General features: G+C 42.9%; 2 protein-coding genes across 13 annotated transcripts in view; one reads left to right on the top strand and one right to left on the bottom strand.

Annotated features, from left to right (window-relative positions):
- FBXO22 (F-box protein 22) overlaps positions 1 to 24,659 on the top strand; it is a 31,442-nt gene that overhangs the window by 2,503 nt on the left and 4,280 nt on the right. For 2 of the 6 annotated variants that reach the window (XM_006173500.3, XM_032468834.1), the window contains exons 3-7: positions 2,475 to 2,562; positions 3,186 to 3,281; positions 6,234 to 6,398; positions 13,780 to 13,945; positions 15,986 to 17,946. In XM_006173500.3, coding sequence (XP_006173562.2) covers positions 2,475 to 2,562; positions 3,186 to 3,281; positions 6,234 to 6,398; positions 13,780 to 13,945; positions 15,986 to 16,403 — 933 coding nt within the window. In that variant the 3' untranslated portion in view covers positions 16,404 to 17,946. Of the gene's footprint in view, positions 1 to 2,474; positions 2,563 to 3,185; positions 3,282 to 6,233; positions 6,399 to 13,779; positions 13,946 to 15,985; positions 17,947 to 19,994; positions 23,458 to 24,659 lie in introns of those variants that run through there. The other 4 variants (XR_004315510.1, XR_004315508.1, XR_004315509.1 and 1 more) reach the window with 4 other exon arrangements.
- The window catches only part of NRG4 (neuregulin 4), a 64,245-nt gene continuing 56,862 nt past the window's right edge, over positions 17,277 to 24,659 (bottom strand). For all 7 annotated transcript variants that reach the window (XR_004315512.1, XR_004315513.1, XM_032468841.1 and 4 more), the window contains one exon: positions 17,277 to 17,795. The gene's annotated coding sequence lies outside the window, so the exon portion shown is untranslated. The remainder of the gene's footprint in view (positions 17,796 to 24,659) is intronic.

Genomic DNA, 24,659 nt, shown 5'->3' with positions numbered 1-24,659 from the left:
TAACACATTCCTTACAGCACCGGGAATGGCATACTTTCAATAATCAAAATTATTATTCTTTATTATTGTCATTATTAAATTTCATCTACTGATTCCCTTAAAGAAGCTTATACATTGTAGCAAACTCCAGTGTGGTGACACAAAAACATGGAAACTGTCCAAATCGTTCATGCTGTTTTCTTTATGTTTGCCAAATTATCTACTGACAGGATTCTTTTATAACCATAAAGAAAGTTGATTTAGCTTTTTTACTAGAAATATTTTAAAATCCACTGAAATTTTTATAAAACATCTTGCCATTTACAACTTCTTTAAATAACGGAGTGAAGTTCCAGTTGTCTTACATTGTGCTTTGAGAACATTTCGTATTGAGGGTTGTCGTTGTTACTGCTTCTAGTGAGACTTAGGAAGGAAAATTCACAATTGCTCCTCAGTGCGTGCCACCAAAGAGAGAGTCTTAAAATCTCAGGGCTAGACTTCCAGACTTTAAGAATATGGAACCCAAGGCCTCAGCACTTCCGAGGGTTCTTCTGCTGGTTTATGGCAGAGTCAGCATTAGCACCAAAATCTCTTAAATCCTCTCTCCTAAAGGACTCTGTCTCCTCTCTACACCAGGCATCACAAACTCAAATGACTCCAGAGTTAGGCAGGTAACTCAGGTGGGTCGGGTGATTCAGTGTGACCCCATGAAGAGTGATAGGGCCGCACAGCCCAGGTAGTGCTTGCCTCTCTGCCTGGCCTTAGTCAAGGGAAGTGTGGTTTACGTGTTGCCAGAATGTCTACTTTTCAGAAGAAATCCACATTTTACTTCAGTGTTTTGTGGGAATTTTAAATGTTGGCAACCAAAATACATTTGTGTGTATGTGTGTGTGCGTGCTCGTGTCTGGTTTGTTTTATTCGAATTACTTGAAAATTACTTATTTTAAAATTTAACCGTAATTGACTTACACCACTGTTAGTTCCAAATGTGCAACACAGTGACTCGCTGTTTCTGGACGTTACAGAATGAGCCCTGGGATAAGTCTGGTTACCACCTGCCACCTACAGAGCTGTTACAGTGTTGTTGATTACATTCCCCATGCTGTGCATTTCATCCCTGGGGCTCATTTATTTGTGACAGAGAGGTTGTACCTCTTCATTCCCTTCACCAGTTCACTCATCCCTCCACTCCCCTCACCAATGATAGCCATCTGTTTTTTTTTTTCTGTATCTGTGACTCTCTGTTTTGTTACATTTCATCATTTGTTTTTTAGATTCCACATATAAGTGGAATCATAAGGTATTTGCTTTTCTCTGTCTGTCTTATTTCATTTAGTTTAATACCCTCTAGGTCCATCCATGTTGTTGCAAGTGGCAAGATTTCATTCTTTTTTATAGCTGAGTAATATTCCATTGTATATGTATACCACATCTTTTTTATCTATTCGTCTATTCATGGGCACTTAAGTTGCTTCTCTATCTTGGCTATTTAAATAATGCTGCATTGCACATAGGGATGGATATATCTTTCTGAATTAGTGTTTTTGTTTTCTTTGGAAAAATACCTAGAGGTAGAATAGCTGGATCATATGTTAGTTCTATTTTTAGTTTTTTGAGAAACATTCATACTGTTTTATTCAGGAGAAGTTACTTTTCTCCGCATCCTTGCCAACACTTAGTATTTCTTGTCTCTGATAACAGCCATTCTGACTAGTGTGAGGTGATATTTCATCGTGGTTTTGATTTGCATTTCTCTGATGACTGTAGTGGTGTTGAGTGTCTTTTCTTGTGTCTGCTGCCTGTCTGTAAGTTTTCTTTGGAAGCTATTCAGGTCCTCTGTCCATTTTTAAATTGGGTTGTTAGTTTTGTTGGTGTTGAGTTTTGTGAGTTCTTTGTAGATGTTGGATATTAACCCTCATATCAGATACATATTATTTGCAGATATTTTCTCTCGTTTAGTAAGCTGCCTTTTGGTTTTGTTGCTAGTTTCCTTTGTTGTGCAAAAGCTTTTTAATTTGATCTAGTCCCATTTGTTTATTTTTTCTTTTGTTTCTCTTGCCTGAGGAGACATACGCAAAAAAATACTGTGAAGACCCATGTCAAAGAGTACTGCCTGTATTTTCTTCTAGGAATTTTATGGGTTTAGGTATTAAATTTAAGTCTTTGATGCGTTTTGAGTACATTTATGTGTACAGTGTGAGGATGTAGTCCAGTCTGGTTCTTTTGTTTGTAGTCTTCAGTTTTCCCAGCACCATTTATTGAAGAGTGTCTTGTCTCCTTTGTCATAGATTAATTGACCATAAGTGCCTGGGTTTATTTCTGGATTTTCTGTCCTGTTTCATTGACTTAATGTGCCAGTACCATGCTGTTTTGATTACTGTAGCTTTATAGCATAGTTTGAAATCATGGCACATGATACCTCCAGCCTTGCTCTTCTTTCTCAAGATTGTTTTTGTGTGATCAAATTCTGATTTTCTTTTTTTTTTTCTTTGCAGAATGTTCATATCTTACCACGGACAGTTCTTTACATGGCTGATTCAGAAACTTTCATTAGTCTGGAAGAGTGTCGTGGCCATAAGAGAGGTGACTATCACAGGAAAAAGTCTGGGATTTTTGTTTGTTTGTTTCCTTATGTATCTCTGTTTGAAAATGGTGTTCTCATCCTTAAAGTTACCAACTTTCTGAGGTGCTGGATCAGTTTCCTGCAGAATGCATGAATATATTTGCACTTTGAGGAGTCTTTTTGCTTCAGAGATTGATTTCTAAACTTTTTGGTGCAATTGAAACAAATTCTCTCGGAAGGTGTTTTTCTTATTTTGAAATACTTTAATCTCCAGGCACTTTTTTTTGTTTTTTTAACTATTGAAGTAGGATGTTTGTCTTTGCCTCTTCAAGCCTTTTATTGTGTTGGATGACCGTTTACCAAAGTGATATGGATACTGTGCATTCTTCTTGGCTTGCTAAGCAAAGAAGCAGACTAAGTGTTCCAAGATGGGCACATTGAAGCCCAGAGCAAGATAGTGGATTATCATTGTCTGATTTGAATCTAGGTGACTGTAGTGGGAAAGTCATTAGGCTTCCTTGTTAAGTGTTCTGGTATAAAATGACTTAAACTCCATGTAATATTTGCTTTTTTCCCCCTTCCCCTTATCAAATTTGACCTTAAATGGATGACATTGAATAATTTTCTTCTGTATCGTTAACAGCAAGGAAAAGAACTACTATGGAAACAGCATTTGCCCTTGAGAAGCTATTCCCAAAACAATGCCAAGTCCTTGGAATTGTGACCCCAGGAATTGTAGGTGAGAGAAAAATACCAGCTTGACATCTTACGTTGCATTAATGTGGGTCTTACAGATTGGTGAATTATTTGTAGCTTAAAGCACATTTATAATTTTGGCCATCCAGAGTCTCACTAAGAGACTTTTGATTAGAATTTAAGTCTTGTACAGTGAAGTTCAGAGAATTTCAAGTGTCTGCAGATAAGTAAGGGTAAATACATGGTTGACGGGACAGTCTCATCTCCTGCTGTTGCCTCCCACCCCGTGTACTGTTTTGTCAGCCCCATCACCCCACGTTTCTCACTGGATTAAAAAAGTGACAGCAGTGACTGCTTTTCTGTTAACTTTTGAATTTTTACCATTACTAACAAATGCTTCTATAGAAACACAGCTTTCATTTGTTAAACCCAGCTGCTGTGGCCTCCTCAAAGCATGACCAGGTTTCTCCTTTTTAAAATTTCAGCTAGGGGTTAGGGGTAGAGACAGAGGGCAGACCTGCGTGACTCCTGCCTCCGTGACCCCGTAGTGAGGGGTGGGAATTCCATCTGAAGCCTGCCTTTGTGCTCAGCGCATCCTGAAGCAGTTTTGATGTTGTGTGTCTTTCTCCCTAAGTTCTCTTGCAGTCTTGGTATCGGGAGTGAGTGCCAGTCCAGCTCCCTTCAGTCAGGACTTGTCCTCTTAGGTTTTCTTGGACCCACTCCGCACCCTTCTTACTGTTTCTGCTCCCCTACAGCTGAGTGACTTCTGAGTCCGTTTCTCGCACGTTACAGCAAAACTTCTGCCAAGACAGTTGATTGGATTCCTTTTTCTTACACCATAGTTAGTGACTGTTTCTAAAACAGCCACTGGCTACTTCTTTCTTCTTTAGGTTGGAAAAATTTTTAGTTTTAGAAAATGTATTCATTTTTACATATGCAGAGATCATTTTCTTTCTTAATTGAGATAAACTTCACTTCCATTTACAGTGAAATGCACAGTCTTAAGTGTACAGTTTAATGTGCACGGTTACAGTTTTGACAGATTTATATCCTGGTGTAACTGACACGCTAGTCAAGATCTAGAATATTTCCAGCACCCCAGGAAGTCCCCTCACGCCCTCGTCCTGCAGTTCCCTACCTGCTGTGGGAAACCCCAGTTCCAGTTTTGGCGACCGTGGATTAGATTGGCCTGTCGTTGAATATCTTATAGATGGAATCTTATGGTATATACGCTGTCTTGGTTCTTTCACTCAACATAAGTATTTTTAACAAGAAGATATTTTTGAGATTCACTTAAACTATTTTGCTTATCAGTAATTCATTAGAAAAAAATTCTGGTTTTCTGTGACCTAACAAATTAATTTTTGTGTACAGTATAAGTTAGTGGTTCAAGGTTAAATTTTTTTTTCATATTTTTATCCAGTTATTCCATCACCGTTTGTTAAAAGGCTTTTTTTCTGTATTAAGTTGTCTCAGCACCTTTTTCAAAAATAATTGACTGTATGTTTGTGGGTCTGTTAGTGGATGAAGTCCTGTCCTGCTGATTTGTGTGTCCTTAAGCCGACGCCGTAGTACTGTGGGTCTTGGTGTCCTGCTCCGGCTGTCTGCGTCCTGTGCATTTCCACATATATTTTAGAATCATCCTATCAATTTCTGTGAAAAGCCTACTGGGATTTAATTTAGATTGTCTGGAGGCCTGCTGCAGACATTTAAAAAAACTGCCTTTATGTTTTGGTATTTTTTTGTGGGAGAAGGGGGCCTCATAATAAACTCTGAAATTTTATTTTCATGTTTTTAATTTAGATTTTATTACATGGGATTTGATTTGATTCTGAACTTTTTGTCTTTGGATTTTTTTTTTTCCATTTTGTTCTGGCTTTGGTTTCTAAAAGAATTAAAACTTTTTAAAAGAGGGTATTGCTTTATTATACTAGTAATAGTCATTTGTTGTTTACAAAAAAGAAAGAAAAATTAGAAAATAAGCAAAATAAAGGGAAACAATTAAGCAATTTTGTTTTAAGTAGTTAACCAGTCTGTTAGTGTTATGATCCATAGCATTCCAGACTTTCAGTATAGTATTATACGTAGATAAACGTCTGTTTGTGTGTGTGTATGTAAGGACATTAATCTGTATATGTAAAATATATAATTTTCAGTGAACTTGTGATCTATTTTTGTATCCATCTGCTAGGGCTGCCATAACAAAATACCACAGACTGGATGGATTAAACAACAGAAATTTATTTCCCCACATTACTAGAGTCTGGAAATCTGGGTCCACAGTGTTGGCAAGTTTGCTTTCCCCTGAGGCTCCTTTCTTTGGCTTGGAGACAGGTGCCTTGCCGTCTCACTAGGTCCTCAGTGGCCTTTTCTCTGTGTGCCTGCATCTCTGGTGTCTCTTCCTCTTCTTAGAAGAACAGCAGTCTTAATTGGATTAGGGTCTCACCCTTATGACCTCATTTAACCTTAATTGCCTCTTTATTTAAAGGCCTTATCTCCAAATACAGTTATTCACACACATAAACATACACACCGACATGTATACTTTATATGATTGTCACATATTTTTATGATAAATGTTTTCGAGTGGAATTGCTATGAAGATATATTTACTACACCCCAGCTTTTTATTCAGAAAAACTTCAAACCTATTAAAGAAGTTGAAAGAACAATAGAATAGTACAATAAACACCCATTTACCCTTCATCTAGCTTCACCAGTTTAAAAAATTTTGCAACATTTGCTTTTTCTGTCTTTGTTAATAAAAATATTTTTTTGAACCATTTGAAGGAAAACTGTAGCCATCATGACACCATACCTGTAAAAATTTCAAAGCTGGGAAGCTTTTACTCAGATAGTGGCCTGTTAGCTTATTGATTATCTGAGTGACCTGAGCTCTAGCTATCTCGGTGGGGCTGGGTCATTTACACTGTTACCAGGTGAAACTTCTGTTTTTGTTGAATCTGTTCATGAAACTGTTGAACTTTTTTCCTAGTGACGCCAATGGGATCAAGTAGCAATCGACCTCAGGAAATAGAAATTGGAGAATCTGGCTTTGCTCTGTTATTCCCTCAAATTGAAGGAATAAAAATACAACCCTTTCATTTTATTAAGGATCCAAAGAAATTAACACTAGAAAGGCATCAACTCACTGAAGTAGGTAAGTTACTGTTATTTACCATTAATTGACTGATTTGTGTTTGTTCCTCTGAGAGTCTGAACTAAGTACACGTTACTGGAGATGTGGATAATTCAAACTAGTGATTACCAGAGGCTTGTGCAGTGCTTTTTTTGGTAGAATTGATTTATTTTTAAAAACGATTTTACTTACATTAAAGCCTGAGAGAACCAAAGATGAAGAATTTTCCATAAATATTCTGTTGATAATCAACTTACTTGTATTTTATTCTGAATTTTGAAGGACTCTTTCCTCTTTGGATATTTTCTTATTTTGCTCTATTTTTGTTTTTTGAAACTGAAAAGTATAAGGTTTTATCTCTTTTACACTAGTAATAAGCATTTATTGTAAAAAAAAAAAATTTAGAAGATACAGGTTAGTTCTGTGTTGACTAATTAGAAAGATGGGCATAAGTCTAATGAACTTGCTGACAAGTTTTAGGAATCGTGCAAGTTAAGGCAGAGTCCGTCCCAGCAAAGGTTTGCTGGGACGCGTCAGACAGGAGGCATGGTTGGCGTAGGCACATCATGCATGAGAGGTGATTCTGAGGGGGAGAGGGCTGGCTTAGTTTCTAAGCTCTGATGAGAAAGCTTCGTTCCCTGCAGTAAGCAACAAACTAATTGTTCAGGCAGGGTTGAGGCCTTCTGTCTGCATCTGCAGATGAACTGATCGGAGTTAACTCATTATAAAATCACTGCTGACACAAAAAGACTCAGTGGTGATCTCTGGTCTATGCGTGGATCAGTCAGCCTGTAGGAAGAAAGTCCGTTACTTGAAATGGCTCCGAACTCAGTGGGAATGAAAAATTGTGTAGCAGCAAAGGGAAATTTTGTGATTGTTGTACTGATCAGGAAAAAGGGCTGTACGCAGTGAGACTGGCTTGTCCACCTACCCCTTACAGTGCCAAATGAGGAAGGAAGTGTTTGGTGGGGATAGGAGGGCGCTCAGAGGGAGGAGGTGCAGGCAGCAGGGACCGGCAGCCGGGGAGGAGCGTGGTCCCGCACAGCCACAGCACGACAGTTGGAGCAGCCAGTCTGGTGTGAGGCCCTAAAGGGGAGCTGTTAAGAATGCAGGCTTGTAGCTGCCCTAGTTCTGCTACTTCCTAGCTTTACAGTTTAGGATGTTTCTTAAGTTTTCTTAGCATCTGTTTCCTTGTCTGTAAGGTGGAAATGACTCACTTATGGAGTTTGTGGGCATTCAGTGAAATGACTTATGTAGAACACTCAGCAAGATTCCGTGCTCAGTGGAAGGCGGGCAGACTGGCTGACGCTGGCATCTGTACCCGAGGCAGGCTTCACAGTGGCTGGCGGGGCCAGCCATCTGCCGTGTGGCCTTGTGGTCTATGAACAAGTAGACTTGCGGGGAGGGCTGATCTGAGCTCGGGAGGGACATTCAGTCAAGGTCTTCGGGTGTCCATTCCGGCCCATTCGGAAGCTGTGTGCCAGAGGGGTCTACACGCACACATCTTGACTGATGGTGGCAGCGACCAATGACTCACACTTACTGAGGCGGTGTGAGCTGGGCTGTGTGGTGCGTGCTGTTTCTTATCTTTACGACAGGACTTACTGTGGCGTGTTGTCGATAGGGAAACGAGACTGATGGGAGCAGAGAGCTAGGACTGAGCACACAGTACATAAAGGAAAGAGCAGAATTAGCCGTGCGTTAAAGCCACCCCGAATCAAGGATGCCAGACCTCCTCTAAGGAAAACTGCAGATGGAGCCATCTATACTGACCCAGGGTTAAGTGTAAAGGCAGAGAGAATTTTAGGAGCCAGTGTGACCATGTGGCCGAGCCAGGGTGACTGATCGTAATGAGACTTGGTGTTGGAAGGCCTGTTGGAGCTGAGAAGTTCAGCCAAGCAGATCTCTTAGAATTGGTCAGGTGTTTAGAAAATGGTGGGTCTGAAACTCAAGGAAGAGTTGAGGCCAGAGACACTGATTTGAGAGCCCCTTGCACATGGCCTGGCAGCCTCTCTGTAAAAGTGTCAGCTGCCAGTGAAGGCTTTAGAGGAAGCCAGTCCAGGGCAACTTAGTTCAGATCTGGAAAAGATTCTAGAAAGGATTCTGGCTGCAAATTTAGCACAAGGAAGGAAGGAAGAAGAGACATGGTGGGTACTCACAAGAGGATGGCTGTGTTCAGTGGGTTCATGATATAGAAATTATACATTAATTTCAACTTATTAGAAGATCCCATAGGGCTAGAAAAATTAACTGGATTCAGGCTGTCTCAGTGACATTTGACATTCCGGGAAGGGTGTGGCGGATACATAAGTGGTTACAGCCCTAGTGGGAAGGTGGGTGTGCTGTTAGAGAGGCGTGGATAGACCCGCAGGGAGGGAGAGTAAGGAGGCCTCGTGGAGCAAGAAGCGTTTACACGTTTGAACGATGGGAAGCAAATGGGAGAGAAGGTGAGTGACAGGACAGATGGAAGGATCAGCAGAAACTCAGGTCAGAGCTGGGTAGTCAGCACGTGCAGGGGAATGCTAAACAGTTCAGTTCTGCAAGCAGACGGTGTGCGGAGGGGATCACGGGAACAAATGGTGGGGTACAGTGAGGCCAGGCTGCAGAGTGTGGTCAAGCGGGACAGCTGCTGCTCAGAGATGTGCTTTGGCGCCAGTGAACGTGACCCTCCCTAGGAGGAGGGCTGGAAGCAGTTAGGAGCCCCTCCCTGCAAGAGTCTAGACAAGAAGTAAGACCGGGGTGTGAACGGGAGGGAACTGACTGGAGAAAATTAGCAAATGATAGATATGAAACAAAAGGAAGACTGGACTTGGAGGTTTTGAGCCTAGGAGCGCGGGATGCTGGGTGCAGAGAAGTGGGGAACGCTGGGCCAGGAGGAGCAGGGTCGGGGAGGAGGTTGGGGAAAGTCGGACCTCATTAGAGAAGACTGTTTGGCCTTTGAGTGCTTTTGCCAAAGGTGTGGCCACACCTCCTCTGTGCTGTCTTTTGTCCAGATGTGACTGGTGCCCCTCGGATGCCCCTCTGCCCTCCAGCACCCTGGGGAATTGTAACTGAGGTCCTCACGGGTAGCGCTGCTTGAAGCTAGAAGCGTGGTTTTGTCAGCTTATAAGACCCAAAATCTTGAGCGGAGGAAGCCATGCATTTTATGATAAAAGTGTTACAGGGTTTGTTGTAGACCTCGTTTTAGACCTTTAGAGCAGCGCTAAGCATGGGAATCCGAAACGGGAGAAGTGGCACCGTGCGTGTTCTGCACCGAAGAAGCGTCCTTCTGCGCTGTTTGCTGTCAGCAGTTTTGGCTCATTCCACGGCATCGTCTTCATCCTGGTCGTGGCTGTCTGGAAATTGAGGCTTTGCCTAGATGGAGATGATAATCTCTATTCTTCCCCATGGTGTTTTCTGTATTTCTGGATTTGGACCACTGTCTCTCATGTGCTCAGGGAGATGGAGGCCTCTGAAGCAGGCCTGGACAGAGTGGTTGGAGGCTGGAATGGGGGTCCCAGCCTGTGCTCCTGACCCAGGCACCCGAGGGCTCTTCCCCGTGCTGTGTGACAGTGGAAGCCCCTCAGGGGTCGTCTCTCTGGAGAGGCTGGGATGCAGGTTGTAGGTGTTGCCAGCCACACTCTGTCCGTTGAGTATGTTTATTCAACTCTGCAAAAGCAGTTACAGGCAGTACATTAAAATAGGCTGTGTTCCATTACAGCTTTATTTACAAAAGCCTGGGGGGGTTTCCGGACGTGGCCCCTGGGCTGTGGTTTGCCTTCCCCTGCGTGTAGGCCGGGCTGCGCTCACTGGCAGGTGCTGTGTGGAGGCCGCCGTGAGCAAATGAAACAGGCGGTGCCTCTGAAGGCAGGCCCTCGCTGTGCTACACTGTTCTTCTCCACCTGGTGTGTAGGGGTCATAACCAGTACCGGCGTCCGTAGCACACGCAGTTTTATACACGCACACTCTTTCTGGTATATTCTTTTTGAAGAACTTATCAAAATGGTGCATTTTTTAAATGAGGCATAGGTTGTTCTAAGGTCTATGTGATATCCCGTGTTAAAAATAATCTCTGGAATGAAAAATACATGTACATGTATGCATGGGCCAGCCCTGAATTTTTAAGGAGTAAAGGCAAAAATCCCTCAGTTCCATAAGTTCCATAAAAGCCAGTGTTTGTTCATTCAAAGCCTGTTCACATGCACATCACAGGTGGGTCGCTGGACGTGCAGGGCTCTGGAGATGCTTGTTGGAGACTCGCTGTCCTGCCTCCTGGAGCCTCCAGCCCAGTGGGGCAGTGACTTTGAATGCAGTACCGCAGGTGGAAGTGTCACCAAGTAGAAACACAGAGGGGCTGGAGAACATGACCGTGGATTTGATCTACGTTGGGTGTGGGAAAGTGACATTTGGACAGAGCCCTGAGTACCAGTGGACCAGAGTGGGGAGAGGGCCCTCAGCTGTGGACTTGAGGAGTACTGTCCCTTCTTTCCAGGTAACTGACAGAAATGGAGCGAGGGAGCCAAGAGATCAAAGGACAGGAACTGGGAAGGGCCTGGCCGCTCCTCTTCAGGATTTGCAGGAGAGAATGCTGAGAGCCAGGAGGGCGGGACGTGATGTGGGAAGGAGCTGGGAGGTGAGCTGGGCCAGGTCTGCCTGGTAGGACACACTGAGGACTTTCACACATTTAAGGGCAGCGGGAAGCCCGGAGTGACTGAACCCAGGAGTGACACAGACAGGTCTTTTGAGGATGCCACTGAGTGGTGGTGCGCCATTTGGTGGGGCACGAGAGGAAGTGGGAGGAATGGGGCTGTCGTGGGGAGGGCAGGAGGCAGTGGCAGGCGGAGCTGCGGAGACATGAGTGGACCCGAGAAGACACCTCGTGGTGGAATTGACAGGAGGAGGTGACGGATTAAAATGCTGGGGGCTGAGAAGGAGGAAGAGGCAGTGCTGTCCCCCAGGTCTCTGGCCAGTGCAGGTCGCAGCACCTTCTCCTGGGCAAGGAGCAGACGAGGGATGCAGGGGGAGGAATCGGGTTATCAGTTCTGGGCTGGGCAGGGTGAATTTGAGATGGGGACATTGATGAGACAGTCGAATGTATGGGTCTGGACCAAAGACACAAATTTAGGCATCATCAGGTAACTGCTGGCCATCGAGGAAGAAGGAATGAGCTCAGTGATTGGAGGCGCAGGGAGGAGGCTCGGCAGGTGGTGTTGCTTGTCCAGGGGCCACGCTGATGTGACACCAGCACTTCCCCCTTGTGCTTATGTTGAAGACTTCAGATGCCTCAGTAAGGAGGTTCTTCCACAGTTTCCTAACTTTTATTTTCTAAATAAAATCTCACATGGGCAACAACATAAAAATAAAGCAGATAGAGCAGAGCTGCCTCCCCTCTCCAGGCACTGGCAGACCCTGTGCCTGGCAAAGCACAGTCTGTCCCGGAGGGAGCAGCTCGCCCTGAAGATGGTCTGCACTTCTTCCTTAAAGGCTTCAAGTTATCCAGTTCAGTGGCTCTAGCATCAAGTTGTGTGTGGTGGCCCGTGATGCGTTCTGCAGACCCAGCTGCTGGAGACGGCAGCCTCGGGACTGCTGACTGCTCGTAAGATGAGCTTGAGCTTAAGAGCCAGGGTTTCTTTCCTCCGTGCAGGATGCTTGAGGGTGGGTACCTAGTGTATCAGACACCTGCCCCCCACCTCTGATTTCTGGCTTTCCCTTTTACAGATTCGTCCTTTGACATTCTCCCAGGCAAAGCTCAAACCCGTGACAGTGCCCCAGCGGGTACAGTGATTTTTTGGGTTTTAGGTTTGTTTGAAGAGATTGACATTAGAAAAGATCTGCTGATTTTTACATTTTAGGGTCATGAGAGGAGGTCCTGAAGAATCCTCATGCGTTTTGCTCTTGGAGAGGATTCCTGTTTCCCTGTCCTGGGTCACTTTTCTGGGATTAGCGACCCTTATTTGTAAAATTAGACTAGACTGTTGATCCCGCAGGCCTCTTCCTACTCTGAAAATTCATTCTAAAAAAAGACATTCTCAAAATTTGTTGGGCTGGTCTGTGTGAAGAATGGTTTGGGGTATGTGGTGTCATGAAAGTACTGGCTTTGTATACTGATACCCTTCTTATTCTTCAAAGCAGTCATTTGCTGTGTAGAGAATTAGAAATGGACCAGAGGCAGTTTCCCTGGGTAAGTCATTATTTGGTGTTAGGAACTGGTTGTTCACCTCCATCCCAGTGTCCTTAAATGAGCCTTATTTCTGGTAACCTTTATCTTACATTTGTGAAGATGGAAGTCATGCAGCTGAGTGAGTGGAAACTTGAGTGTGGGTTGGATGTTGCTGGCATATTTCAAGTTGATCAGGTTTATAAACAAGGAGCCAGAGGCTCGGCCCAAAGCCTGGGAGCTCGTGGGGAGCATGGGGACAGCCCGTCTCCTGGTGGACTGTGCTGCCCTCTAGTGGTGGCTGCTTTTCATGCATATGCTGCAGAATCGAGTATTTTCCTGCTTCGTAATGAGTTTCCAAGGGATACTCCACCTTCACTCCCACCCCCTTTCCTGGAAAATGTGGATAAGGCCTGTGTTTTAATAGTGTATTAGCATCCTGAGACTGCTGTAACAAATCACCACAGCCTTCAGTGGCTTAAAGCAACATTTATTCTGTCACAGTACGGAAGGCCAGGCATCAGGATTCGGGTTGTTGGAGCTGCCTGCCCTCTGGAGGCTCGAGGGGTGAATCTCTTGTCTCTTCCACCTTCTGCTGGCCACTGACACTCCTTATGGTTGCGTCATTCCAGTTTCCACTTCTGTGGTTACGTTGCCTCTTCTGTCTCTGTAGTTCTCTTTAAGGATATGATCTCATCTCAAAACCCTTAGTTACATCCTCAAAGACTCTTTCCAAATTAGGTCACATTCTTCGGTTCCAGGGATTTGGTGTGGGTATATCTTTTTGGGGCCCACATGCAACCCACTACAGGTGGTTAGTGCCTTTTGTCTCCACTTTCTCCGTGGGTAAATGGGATGATCAAATTCCCAGTGTCTCTAACTCTGTCTTTTGTAAACCAGTGTTCCCTTTCATTCCAGGTGGTGGCCTCTGTGGGGATGGCTTGCACCAAGGTCCACCAAGGGGGCTGCCCAGTTATGTCGTTGCTTCCTTATTTGTGTTGAGTGTTGATTGTGTTATTTTCAAATAGCCATTTACTTGTTTTAATGGCAAAAGTTAATTATAGCAAAGATTTTGAGTGATGTTAAAAGTTTGCACACAAAAAATAGGAAGACAACAGCTTAAGCACTAAATTGCACTTAACAAGGAGGGTTAAGACGTTACCAGTAACATTTCATTTTGTAAATGTAGAAAATAATTTTGATAAAACAAAATTAAGAATTCCTTTTTAAGGCTGTCTTTAATTATTGCTCTTCGTTTCTCTGCAGGTCTCTTAGATAACCCCGAGCTTCGTGTAATCCTTGTATTTGGCTATAATTGCTGTAAAGTAGGAGCCAGTAATTATCTGCAGCGAGTAGTCAGCACTTTCAGTGACATGAACGTCATCTTGGCTGGAGGTCAGGTGGACAACCTGGCATCGCTGACCTCTGAAAAGTATGTCTGATGTGCTTCTGATTTCTTCTGTGCATGATGGGAAATGTTCTCAGGTTTTTATTACTTTGGGTGTTTTTATAAAAACATGTGTAAAGAATTGCTATTAGTTTATTCCATTTTGCGGTAGACATAGGTTGAGTGGCTTACACAACATAATTCTGCCAACCTTTGAAGAATGAAATTTATCTATGTTATCTTCTAAAAATTTATTCTTAGCTGGACTTGTACTTGAAATTGACTTTGAGTGTTATCTACTGGCATCTTCCTCGACAGCTCTGTGCTCTGTGACTGCACTGTGTCACTCCCTCTGGTTCTGTTTTCCTCTAAAGGAGGTGCGTGATTAAACAGCAAACCTTTACGGTAGAACTTCTCAGCACCTTTAATGAATGCGTGTTCGGTGCTTTGGAAATCTTTTAGAGAGGGCTGCTGTTACCTCTGGCAGTTCTCAAATCTGGCCACAAAACCTTTTTTTCCATGGAGCATGTTACCTCGCAAGCCTACTGGTATTACTTGGCACACATTTTTGGAAATACTGTACTAGATCTTTTGAAGGGCTTTTTCAAGCTCAAAAATTGCACATTTTTTATTTTATTACTAAGGCCTTCGCTTTCAAAGATTAAAAAAATTTTTTGCTCTTCTACCTTGGGGACTATTACTACCTTTCCATTTCAAATGAAAGTATGCAGTTGAGTTTGAGCTCATTGTACCCACCTAAGTGGACAGAAATATCAGCTGTTTGCAAAAGCAAGAAAATGAGACCCCTCCCCCCGCAAATGTTTCCTGCAAACACTAGTATTGGCTTCTCACTGGGTTTGTGGTTGGTATTTGAATCCTGGATGGCGACACGCAGCGCCAGCCTGTTAGCCCGTCTGCACGTGCTCTGCTCTTTATGCCCGTGTGGGAAGTACACCCTTAGAAATCATCGGCTCGCACTTGACACACTAACTGGAGTGTGGTCTTCACCTGTGTCGGTGAGTAAGAGAAGCCGCTGATTCAGTCCATTTTAATGGTGTCCAGATATGCCCCACCCCCTGCAAAAAAAAAAAAAGCTGAATAATTCTTGGAGGTGAGAGGCTGGCGGCACACGTTGCATTTGTACACTAGTGAGGACACGGAGTCGGGGTAGAGGAGCAGCAGGACTGTCAGGAGGTGGCTCTGCCCCTCAGAAGGTGGGCGTGCCGCTAGTTAGCCGTAGTCACTTAGTGCTTAAGCTTTTTGAGTCTTAGTCTCTCGTTAACCCAGTGAACCTTGCCCATTTCACAGACTCAGATGTTGGTAAACAAGATAGAAATGTACTGACTTGGTTTTCCCCCAATGGGTGTTCACTGTGTTATGTTTTATAACTTTATTTGGATATTTTGGATTTTCTACTTCGTATTTTTTAATAAGCACAAAATATTTCATTAAAAAAAATACCAGGCAAATACAAAGAAAAAGAAGATGTATGTTTTTACCTTTAGATGAGGCTAAATTCTAGGCTCAAAGCAATGAACAAGACACAGAAATGTGATCTATTTCTTTATGGACCAAACAGCATAAATCTAAACCTGTCTGGAATTTTGGGTCAGTAAAATTACCCTCCATGATTAAATATTTAGTCTACCTCTTTTAGAATTAGACAGCTGAAGTCGCGGTGAAAAAGATACCAAAGACATAAATAATACCGGAGGCTTTCACAGGTGTCACTGTATTTATGAACAAACTGTAAGATTCCTTTTCAAGGAAGTGAGGGAGGGAGGGATACTCTGTACCCTCCAAACTCAGGTTGGGTTTTAGAAATCTTTGTGGAGACGCATTTGCCCCTTTGTATCTGTGCCTGAAGGAAGGAGTTGCTTGCTTCTCCACAGATCTACCTTTTGCGTCCTTTTAACGTGTTAACCTCAGCAGTGTAATGTTGAACCCTTACTGTGTCCTCAGACGAACTGTACGCTGAGGCAGCAGCTCCCAGCCAGCCAGCCAGGAGGACTTTCCTTCTGTGCTCTAAAACTTTAATTTTGTTTCACTGTGCTATATTGCCACTTTTCTAATTTAACTTTCCAGGAACCCTCTGGACATCGACGCCACTGGTGTGGTTGGACTGTCATTCAGCGGACAGCGCATCCAGAGCGCCACGGTGCTTCTCAACGAGGACGTCAACGACCAGAAGACAGCCGAGGCCGCGATGCAGCGCCTCAAGGCCGCCAGCATCCCCGAGCGGAACACCCTGGGCTTCATGTTTGCGTGCGTCGGCAGGGGCTCCCAGTACTACAGAGCCAAGGGGAACGTGGAGGCTGACGCGTTCAGGAAGTTCTTTCCGAGTGTTCCTTTATTTGGTTTCTTTGGAAATGGAGAAATTGGATGTGACCGCATAGTCACCGGGAACTTTATACTGAAGAAATGTAATGAGGTAAAGGACAACGACCTGTTCCACAGCTACACGACCATCGTGGCGCTGATTCATCTCGGGGCGGCCAAGTGAAGCCCCTGCAGAGTGGTGCTCACGTCAGTGTGCGACTCGTGGGTTCTGCCTTTTTCAGAGAACAGACATTTGGGGTATGTGTATTTCAAACAGGAAAAACTTCGTATGTATCTGTTTTGTAGTTTTGACACTCTAAAGATTACTTGGTAGTTTTTAATATATTAGATGAAGGACAACTTCGTACGTAACGTGATGCAGACCGAGCGTTGAGAGCTTTCGCAGCAGGCACGAGGGACCCGATGGCGGCCACGTCGCGCCAGGTCCCAGAGCGGCTGTGGCGCGACTTCAGCCTCCTGCGTGGGGAGAGGGGCAGGATTCAGCCACAGGAGGGCGAGGGGAGACCTGCCGGCGCCATCTCCGCACTGGTAGGTGGTCTCTCAGCAGAACCGTGGAGACAGGTTTCTCCCTTAATACAGGAGAAAGATGCACAGGTGGCTTAAGGAGTCTTTCTCTGCTTTACAATTGTTTTTCTTCAGAAGCTGTGATAGTTATTACTGGCTTTTTGCTTATTTGATAAAAATTAAAGGACTTTTGTTTTAGTACTCAAAAGTTGCTTAGCCAAGTAAATTGCCAAGACTAATCAGTATTTTATTACTTCATAAGGAAAAAATTTTTCCTCAAGAGAAATTACAAGAGAAAGTCCTTTTCTGCACGTACTATATAGCTAATTGGCAGACCAGACAATTACATCACCTTATTTTGGTTCTATACCAATAAAACACACCTCGGAAATCCATTCACGTAGTTTTGTACTTCACTGCTTCTGATGAGTGAGTGAAGGAAGTAAACTAATCCTTTAAAAAAGAAAACCCAGAATAATGGCATTTGGCAGCTGGTAAGTCCTGGCATATTTCCAGAGGAATGATGTTCAAGTTTAAATTTCTAATTGTGTGAATACTGACATGAAATGTGTGCAGAGAACACCAGTTTTCCCCCAGTGCCCGTTCTTTACTCTTCACGTAGTTAGAAGACCTTTGGTTTTCAGCTAGGCACGTGCCTGCATTTCCTAGCCCCCTCTGCAAGGCTGGCTGTTCTGGCCTGTGAAGTGCGGTGTCCTTAAGAACGGTGTGACTGGTTTTTTTGCCATCGTTCGATCCTGTTGCTGAGACGTGGGTTCGCTAGCGAGCTGCCTTAGCGCCCTCAGGAGAGGCGCCGCTCCGCTGCGGAAGGGGCCACGCAGACGGCTCCCGGCGGCTGTGGGGTGTGGTTGACGTGCTGCTGTGACGGGTTTGGACTGCCCATCTGTCTCCACAGTGTCTTACAGGATAAAAATGAACAGCGGTCTTGCCTGCGCCGCTTGTTTCAGGTCTTTGTTACAGGATGTGCGTATTGGCATGTTCTGGCTGATACAGTTTGATACAGTGTGTGGCACTGTTGCCATGGTCAGTGGTTCTAAGGAGAGAGTAGAAAGCTTGCAAGGTAAGTGAAATCAAGTATATTAACATCCCTGCTTTTCTAGTTTTAGTCACTTTTTCAAAAATCAATTTTCAAAAGATTCTTCTCTTGCTATTTATATATACAATAAAAATACATAAATGTTTAATTTATGGTTATCCTCGATCTTAGTTCCTAAAGTCCAAGGTTTGATTATCATAGAACTTTTAATGTGAATATGAATATTTAGTGACTTCTGTTTGTCTGTGATTTGACATTGGTACCCATTGTCAAGTAGACAGTACTTCAGAGTTTGAGTCCTTGGACAGGCTTACATCACACACAAGGGAGATTCTTTGTCCCTGATGTTAACCAGAATTGGCTGAATAGTAGAGGAAAAAGGATTTTAAAACTGAAAATATGAACAAAATGAGCTAAGGATTGAATGGACTTTTTTTTTTCAAATTAATACTCATAAAATGCTCTGTTACTCCTCAAAGGAGAATCTGCTGCCAGGGTCATTTCACACAATATTTGAGGTTAACGTAAGGGTCCTTTTTATAGCTCAGACTTTGGAGCTTTGTGAACAATAAATGCATTTGACCACGAGGTTGTAGCCTTGGTGCAGAATGCAAAGGGGATACGCTGGCCCGACAGAAAGAGTAGTTTGATGAGAACAAGCTACTGGCCCTGCCTCTCAGAGGCCTTGACATTGCATGGAAAGGGAATAGTGATTTAACCAAAGTTAAAATAATCTGTTACAATTTTGAAAGGCTTGTCTTAAAAGCAAGCATTAGAGGGAAAGTTACTGTTTCAGCTGAAAGCATACTAAATTCCTAAAAACGGTAACCATTGTCATTTGTGAAACTGGAAAGATGATCATGTGCAAGTTTACGTGAGCACAAAAAGAAGCAGTGATGCAGCCTGGTGTCTTCGCACTGAACTGCCTTCTGTCAAGTGATAAGACTGACAGGATAGTTCATCTACTCGAGATATTTAAAAAATACCTATTTCCTTTACATGCTTTTAAAGCAGAATCTTTCTGCAGCTGCAGTTTGCCTTGTTAGAGGCTGCTTCAAAGAATAATTCCTTGAAAAGCCAAGTAGCAATCTAAAGAAGAAAGAAGTTTGGGATTAAGACCTTGAAAGAGACATCCGACACACTGATGTAATTCATCCCCTGTGACCTAGACTCGTGAAGGGGTCCAGCTGGCCACTCACGCCTACAGCTCTCACAACTTAAACCTGAATCGCTGGTCAATATACCAGCTTTTCAACCCACTCAGACAGACCAGAAAGCAGAGGTTTTGCCACTGATTTACACTGCAATTTTAACACAATGAACACTCAAAGAATGTAAAATAGACTTTTACAAACCTGAGAATTTTCTATGCACTCTGCAGAAATTTGAGAAAAAATAAATCTACTTTTGTCATTTTGTGCCCCACACAGTGTAACCCATAAATTAGCAACACCATAAACTCAGTTTTAATGGAAACAGAAGACTAAATCCTCTTGATTTGAAATTGAGATTTTTAGATGACTGACTCAATTTTTCACTTGTAGAAACTGGGTATGAATCTGCTTAATGAAAATCCTAAAGTAACGAAACATAGTAAGAATTAGTAACATTCTTGTTAAATGAACAAAGTTAATATCTATCTATACTTTGTAAAGAATGTTACCAGAACGTTATTTTAACATTGGTCCTATGTCGAGAAAAATAGATACTCACAAGACATGTTATTTTTGTTTTCTTTCTTTCATTTCTGCCCTATGTCACACTGGAGACAGGTTACAAGAATATATGCTACTATTGAGTAGAAAAATCGGTGGAAACCAGTAAAGTTCTTGTATGTTTTAGTACTAAGAGTGTATGGAACATTTCATAAACAGTTTTTATCAATATAACTATTCTCTAGTGACTGTCATCACAGCCAGCAAAAGGGGCAAGATGGATAATTACAAGAAATCGGGAAGACTACGTGTTGATTAATTTTAAACATAAATGATCAGAATGAGGAAGATTTTTGAGGCTGTTTTCTTAACATTTATACAATATTCCCAAGTCTTACCAAAATTCAGCCACCACATGTGCATCGCTGGCACACTCTGTTCAAGGCCTTGTTTTGATACTAGAGTTACAGACAGAAGTAAACATAATTGACCTGAGTGACACCAGCAAAATGGTGAACTCTGAGCTTTTGTTCCCCCACAGAAACACTGGGGAGAGGAAAAAAGGCAGCAAGTATATGAACCGACTTTGTTGGAGTTCTGGAAAGTAGTTGGAGGTTTACAGCAACCAAGGCAGTGCCCAGTGAAGAAAAACTATCCTCAAAACGGTAGGAAAATTTGTGATTTTTTTTTTTAACCCCTCCTTGTCCCCCATGCAGTGGTGGTCTTATTCTTAAAATGGCAGGAGCCTGGTTCCCAGTTCCCTTCCTCAACCCCAAGGAGGCAGAACAGACTTTGCACATTATTGTCTGTCTGTTCTGCTCTGGGGGATAACGTGCAGGGCCGGCTCAAAGTGCTCATCTCCGTTCTGCGTAACTTGGAAGTCAGGCAGCAAGGGTGTGCACTGCCTGTAAAACCTGCAAGGTAACTATAGGCCTATAGGCACCCGGAGCAGGAGGCCGTGCAGGGCCCAGGCAGGAAGCCGGGCTGAGGTTTCTGAGAAACTGGACTTCGGAAAGCAGCTGTACACCAAGGCAGACAGAGCATGCCGCGTGCGTGCAGTCAGCACAGACGCTCAAAGGAGAGCTGGGACCTTGGGATTTCTTGGTCTGATGCCTAGGACAAGAGCAAGCCCGGCTGGGGTCCACAGGAGTGCCCTGGCATCAGCTAAACTGCAGAGACGAGGAGGCCTGACGCTCAAGGAAATCTGCCAGAACAGTGGAACATGAGATGCGAGCGACAGACTTCAGTGATCACACGGGACAAGGAATAATCTATAAAACTGGAGAAGCCTCAAAAACAAGTGAACGAAGCCTCCAGCAATGAGAACAGCAGCAGCCGGTAGACACTGGGGGGAGAAGAGCCTTATGTCCAGAATCACCACGTTGTAAAAGTGAAACCAAATTTCCACAACAAGATCCGCAAGGCATACAAAGCAGGGAGATGAGACCTATTCAAAAGAACGCACACTGGCCTGGAGGAAGCCCCTACATTGAACTTAGTAGAAAAAGCCTTTAAATATGTTCAGAGAACTAAAGGAAATGGAGAACTAAAGAACTAAAGGCAGATGATGAATAAAATGAGAACACAATGAAGAGGAGCTATAGGAAGGAACCAGACGCTCTGCAGCAGACGGCACTGCAGTAGCATCTTCACCGTGAGGTTCAGCAGCAGCCCTGAGGGGGCAAGAGAGCTCAGCAAAGGGAGCAGCACCAAAGTCAGCTGCCTTTCTTTACGCTAGTAGTGAGCAATCTGAAAACGAGATTAAGGCAATTCCCTTTACAATACTACCCAAAACAGTAACATACGTAGGAATTAACTCACTGAAGAAGGTGAAAGACGGGTACTCTGGGAACTACAAACCACTGCCGAGGAAACTAAAGATGAAACCAGTAAATGGAGAGACACCCTCCGGGGAAAGAACGGACTGGAAGCTTTAATGCTGATGTGATGTCAGTACTACCCAAAATGACCTACAGACTCAGTGTCATCCATTCAGAATCTCAATGACGTTTTTTACAGAAACAGAAAAATACCTCCTAAAATGGAATGTCTAGGATACCCAAATATACAAGACAATCTTGAACGGATCCCATTTTCTGATTTCAAAATGTACTGAAAAGCTACAGTAGTCAAAGTAGTGCAGTACTGACACAGACAGACAGACGTATAGACCAGTGGAATAGAACAAAGAATCCAGAAACTCTCATATATAATGTCAAGTGACTCTGGGGAAGTGTACAAGACCATTTAACGGGAAATGGACCACCTTTTCAACAAATGGTGTTGAGAAAACTGGATATCCACGTGCTAAAGAACAAAGTTGGACTCACCTAACACCATATATAAAATTAACTCATTTGGATCAAAGACCCAAGTGTAAGACTTAAAACTACCACTCTCAGAAGAAAACAGAGACAGTTTCAGGACATTGGATTTGGCAGTGATTTCTTGGATACGACACCAAAGTCATAGTCATCAAAAGGAAAAACAAACTGGACTTCATCAAAAATTAAAAGTATTTATGCATCAAAGGACACTATCATCAGAGTGAAAAAGGCAGTCCACAGAGTGGGAGAAAAATTTTTGCAAATCGTGTATCTGAGAGAGGGATTAACATCCTTAATGTATAAAGAACTCCTAAAATTCAACAACAACAAAAGACTACCCAATTCAAAACTGGACAGAGGTCTTGAACAGACAGGTATCCAAAGAAGATACAGATGGCCAACAAGCACACGGAAGGACGTTCAACCTCACTAATGACTACAGAAATGCAAATCAAAACCACAGTGAGATACCACTTCATACCCATTAGGATTATTAAAAAAAATAGTATTGACAAGGATGTGGAGAAATTGGAACTTTTGTACGTTGATGGAGGGAATATAAAGTGGTACAGCTGCTGTAGAAAACAGTATGGTAGTTCCACAAAAAATTAAACATCAGTATTTGATCCAGCTTTTCCACTTCTGGGTATTTATACAAAAGAACTGAAAACAAGGGCTTGAATAGATATTTAGACATCAGTGTTTATAGCAGCATCATTCACAGTAGCCAAAAGGTGGAATCAACTCATGTTCATCAGCAGATGGTCAGATAGGCAAAATGTGGTATGTACATGCAAGGAAATACTACTCAGTCATAAAAGGAGTGAAATTCTGATTCTTATATACTGTTGATGAACCCCTGAAGACATGCTGCATGAAATAAGCCAGACAAAAAAACAAATTCATGATTCTACTTATATGAAGTATTTAGAATATTCAAGTACTTGAGAGAAAGTAAAATGGCAGCTACCAGGACCTGAGGGGAGGAGGGGCTGGGGGAGTTACTGTTTAATGGGTACAGTGTCCAGTCTGGGATTACGAAGAAGTTCTGGAGATGGATGGTGGTGATGGCTGCACTGATGTGAATGGACTTAGTGCCATGGAACTGTACACTTAAAAATGGTAAATCTTATGTATATTTTTATATTAAAAAAAGTTTTAAACCACTAAAAAAATCATATAGCTTATTAAAAAAAAAGTTATCAAGCCATAAGACATTAGAGGAATCTTAATTTGTATGTGGCTAATTGAAGGAAGCCAGCCGGAAAAGGTTATGTACTATGTGATTCCAGCTATGTGACGTTCTATAAAAAGCAAAACTGCAGAGACAGTTAAGCGATCAGTGGTTACCACTAGATTGGGATGGCTGAGTAGGTGGAGCACAGGAGATTTTTAAAGTGGTGAAATTATTCACTGTGATACTGTAGTGGTGGACACATAACATGCATTTGTCAAAATCCATAAAACTATAACAAAAAGAGGAGCCTTAATGTAACTAGAATTTTGTTAATGTGTCAGTGTTGTTTCACTTACGTGAACAAATGTAGCGCACTAGTACATTTTACACAGATGTTTAATGGGGAAACTGTGCAAGAGGGTAGCATATAACTCTTTACAGTCTCAATCTTTCTATAAATCTAAAACTTTTCTAAAAATAAAGTCTGTTAATTAAAAAAAGATTTTGTGAGGGTTTTTCATTTTGTATACTGCAGTGGCTCAAGCTTACAGGTAATTGTTAAATAAGTGAATGATGGGTGAATGAATGAATCACTGGTGCTAGTGACAGAGTCAGTTCACGGTGTGCCCACACAGGGCTGGAATGTGGGAAAAGTCATCGTGTACCAACTGAGGGATTAATAGCCAGGATACACATAAAGAACTAAAATGCAACAACAACAACAAAAGACAACGCAATTCAAAATGAGCAAAGGACTTGGATAAATAGGTCCAAAAATATACAGATGGCCAGTAAACAGGAAAAGATGTCCAACATCACTAAGCATTAGGGAAATGCACATCAAAGCCACGAGATACCACTTCACACCCACTGGGATGCCTGTTACTAAAAAAACCAAAAACAAGTGTTGGCAAGGATGTGGAGGAACTGGCTTGACGGGGAGGAGGTCCCCGGTGGGCTGTTACGTTCAGCAGTGCTTGCTCCTCTACCGCGTCTATCCGCTAGCTCCAGACCTTGGCAACACTCACTGCTCCAAGTTCCTCCACGACTGCTTACTGCCACACATCCTGAAAGTCACTATTGGTTTCTATTAAGTTTTAGGGCAACTACACAGTTGGAAAAACTGGAGACATTGATCTGGCCTAATGAGTTCTTTACATTGCCCCTAATAAGAGGGAAACCTCATGTTCGGCAAAATCATGGCCTTAAAAAAAAAAAAAAAAGCTTATGGGAAAACAAGTTTGGAATTTTTTAACCTGAGAAGTAACAAAAACAATAATCCTAAATTTCCACTAGCATCTCCACTGAGAATTAGTCCATCTTTTGTAGACTTAAACTTTTGGGTCTTTGTTTCTTCCTTTCAGACACAGATATTTAAAATCAATTGCTTTAATAGAAACCATTTCATCACTGTTAAAAATATGATCTAGAGGTAGCTTTCTTCAATCAGTGCTTTCCCTAATCACCAGGCGCAACGTGTGCATAGCTCCCCCGTACCTGCAGTTCCCCCGACAGCTTAACACAGGCAAAGGCTGGGCAGAAGCCACTACACCAGCCGCTCCTTGCCCTTAAAGGATTCTCATCATTTTTCTTAATACACTACTAAGAGTTTCTCCTCAGTTGTGAGAAAGTTTGCCTCTGATTGCCTCACCACATGGGTTTACTGGGAAGAAGCATGTTTGCACCAGCGCACCTTCCACAC

Source organism: Camelus ferus, chromosome 27, assembly GCF_009834535.1.
Source record: "Camelus ferus isolate YT-003-E chromosome 27, BCGSAC_Cfer_1.0, whole genome shotgun sequence".
Classification (NCBI taxonomy): Eukaryota; Metazoa; Chordata; class Mammalia; order Artiodactyla; family Camelidae; genus Camelus; species Camelus ferus.
Note: the sequence above shows the minus strand (reverse complement) of the source record. Positions and strands in the feature narration are given on the sequence as shown.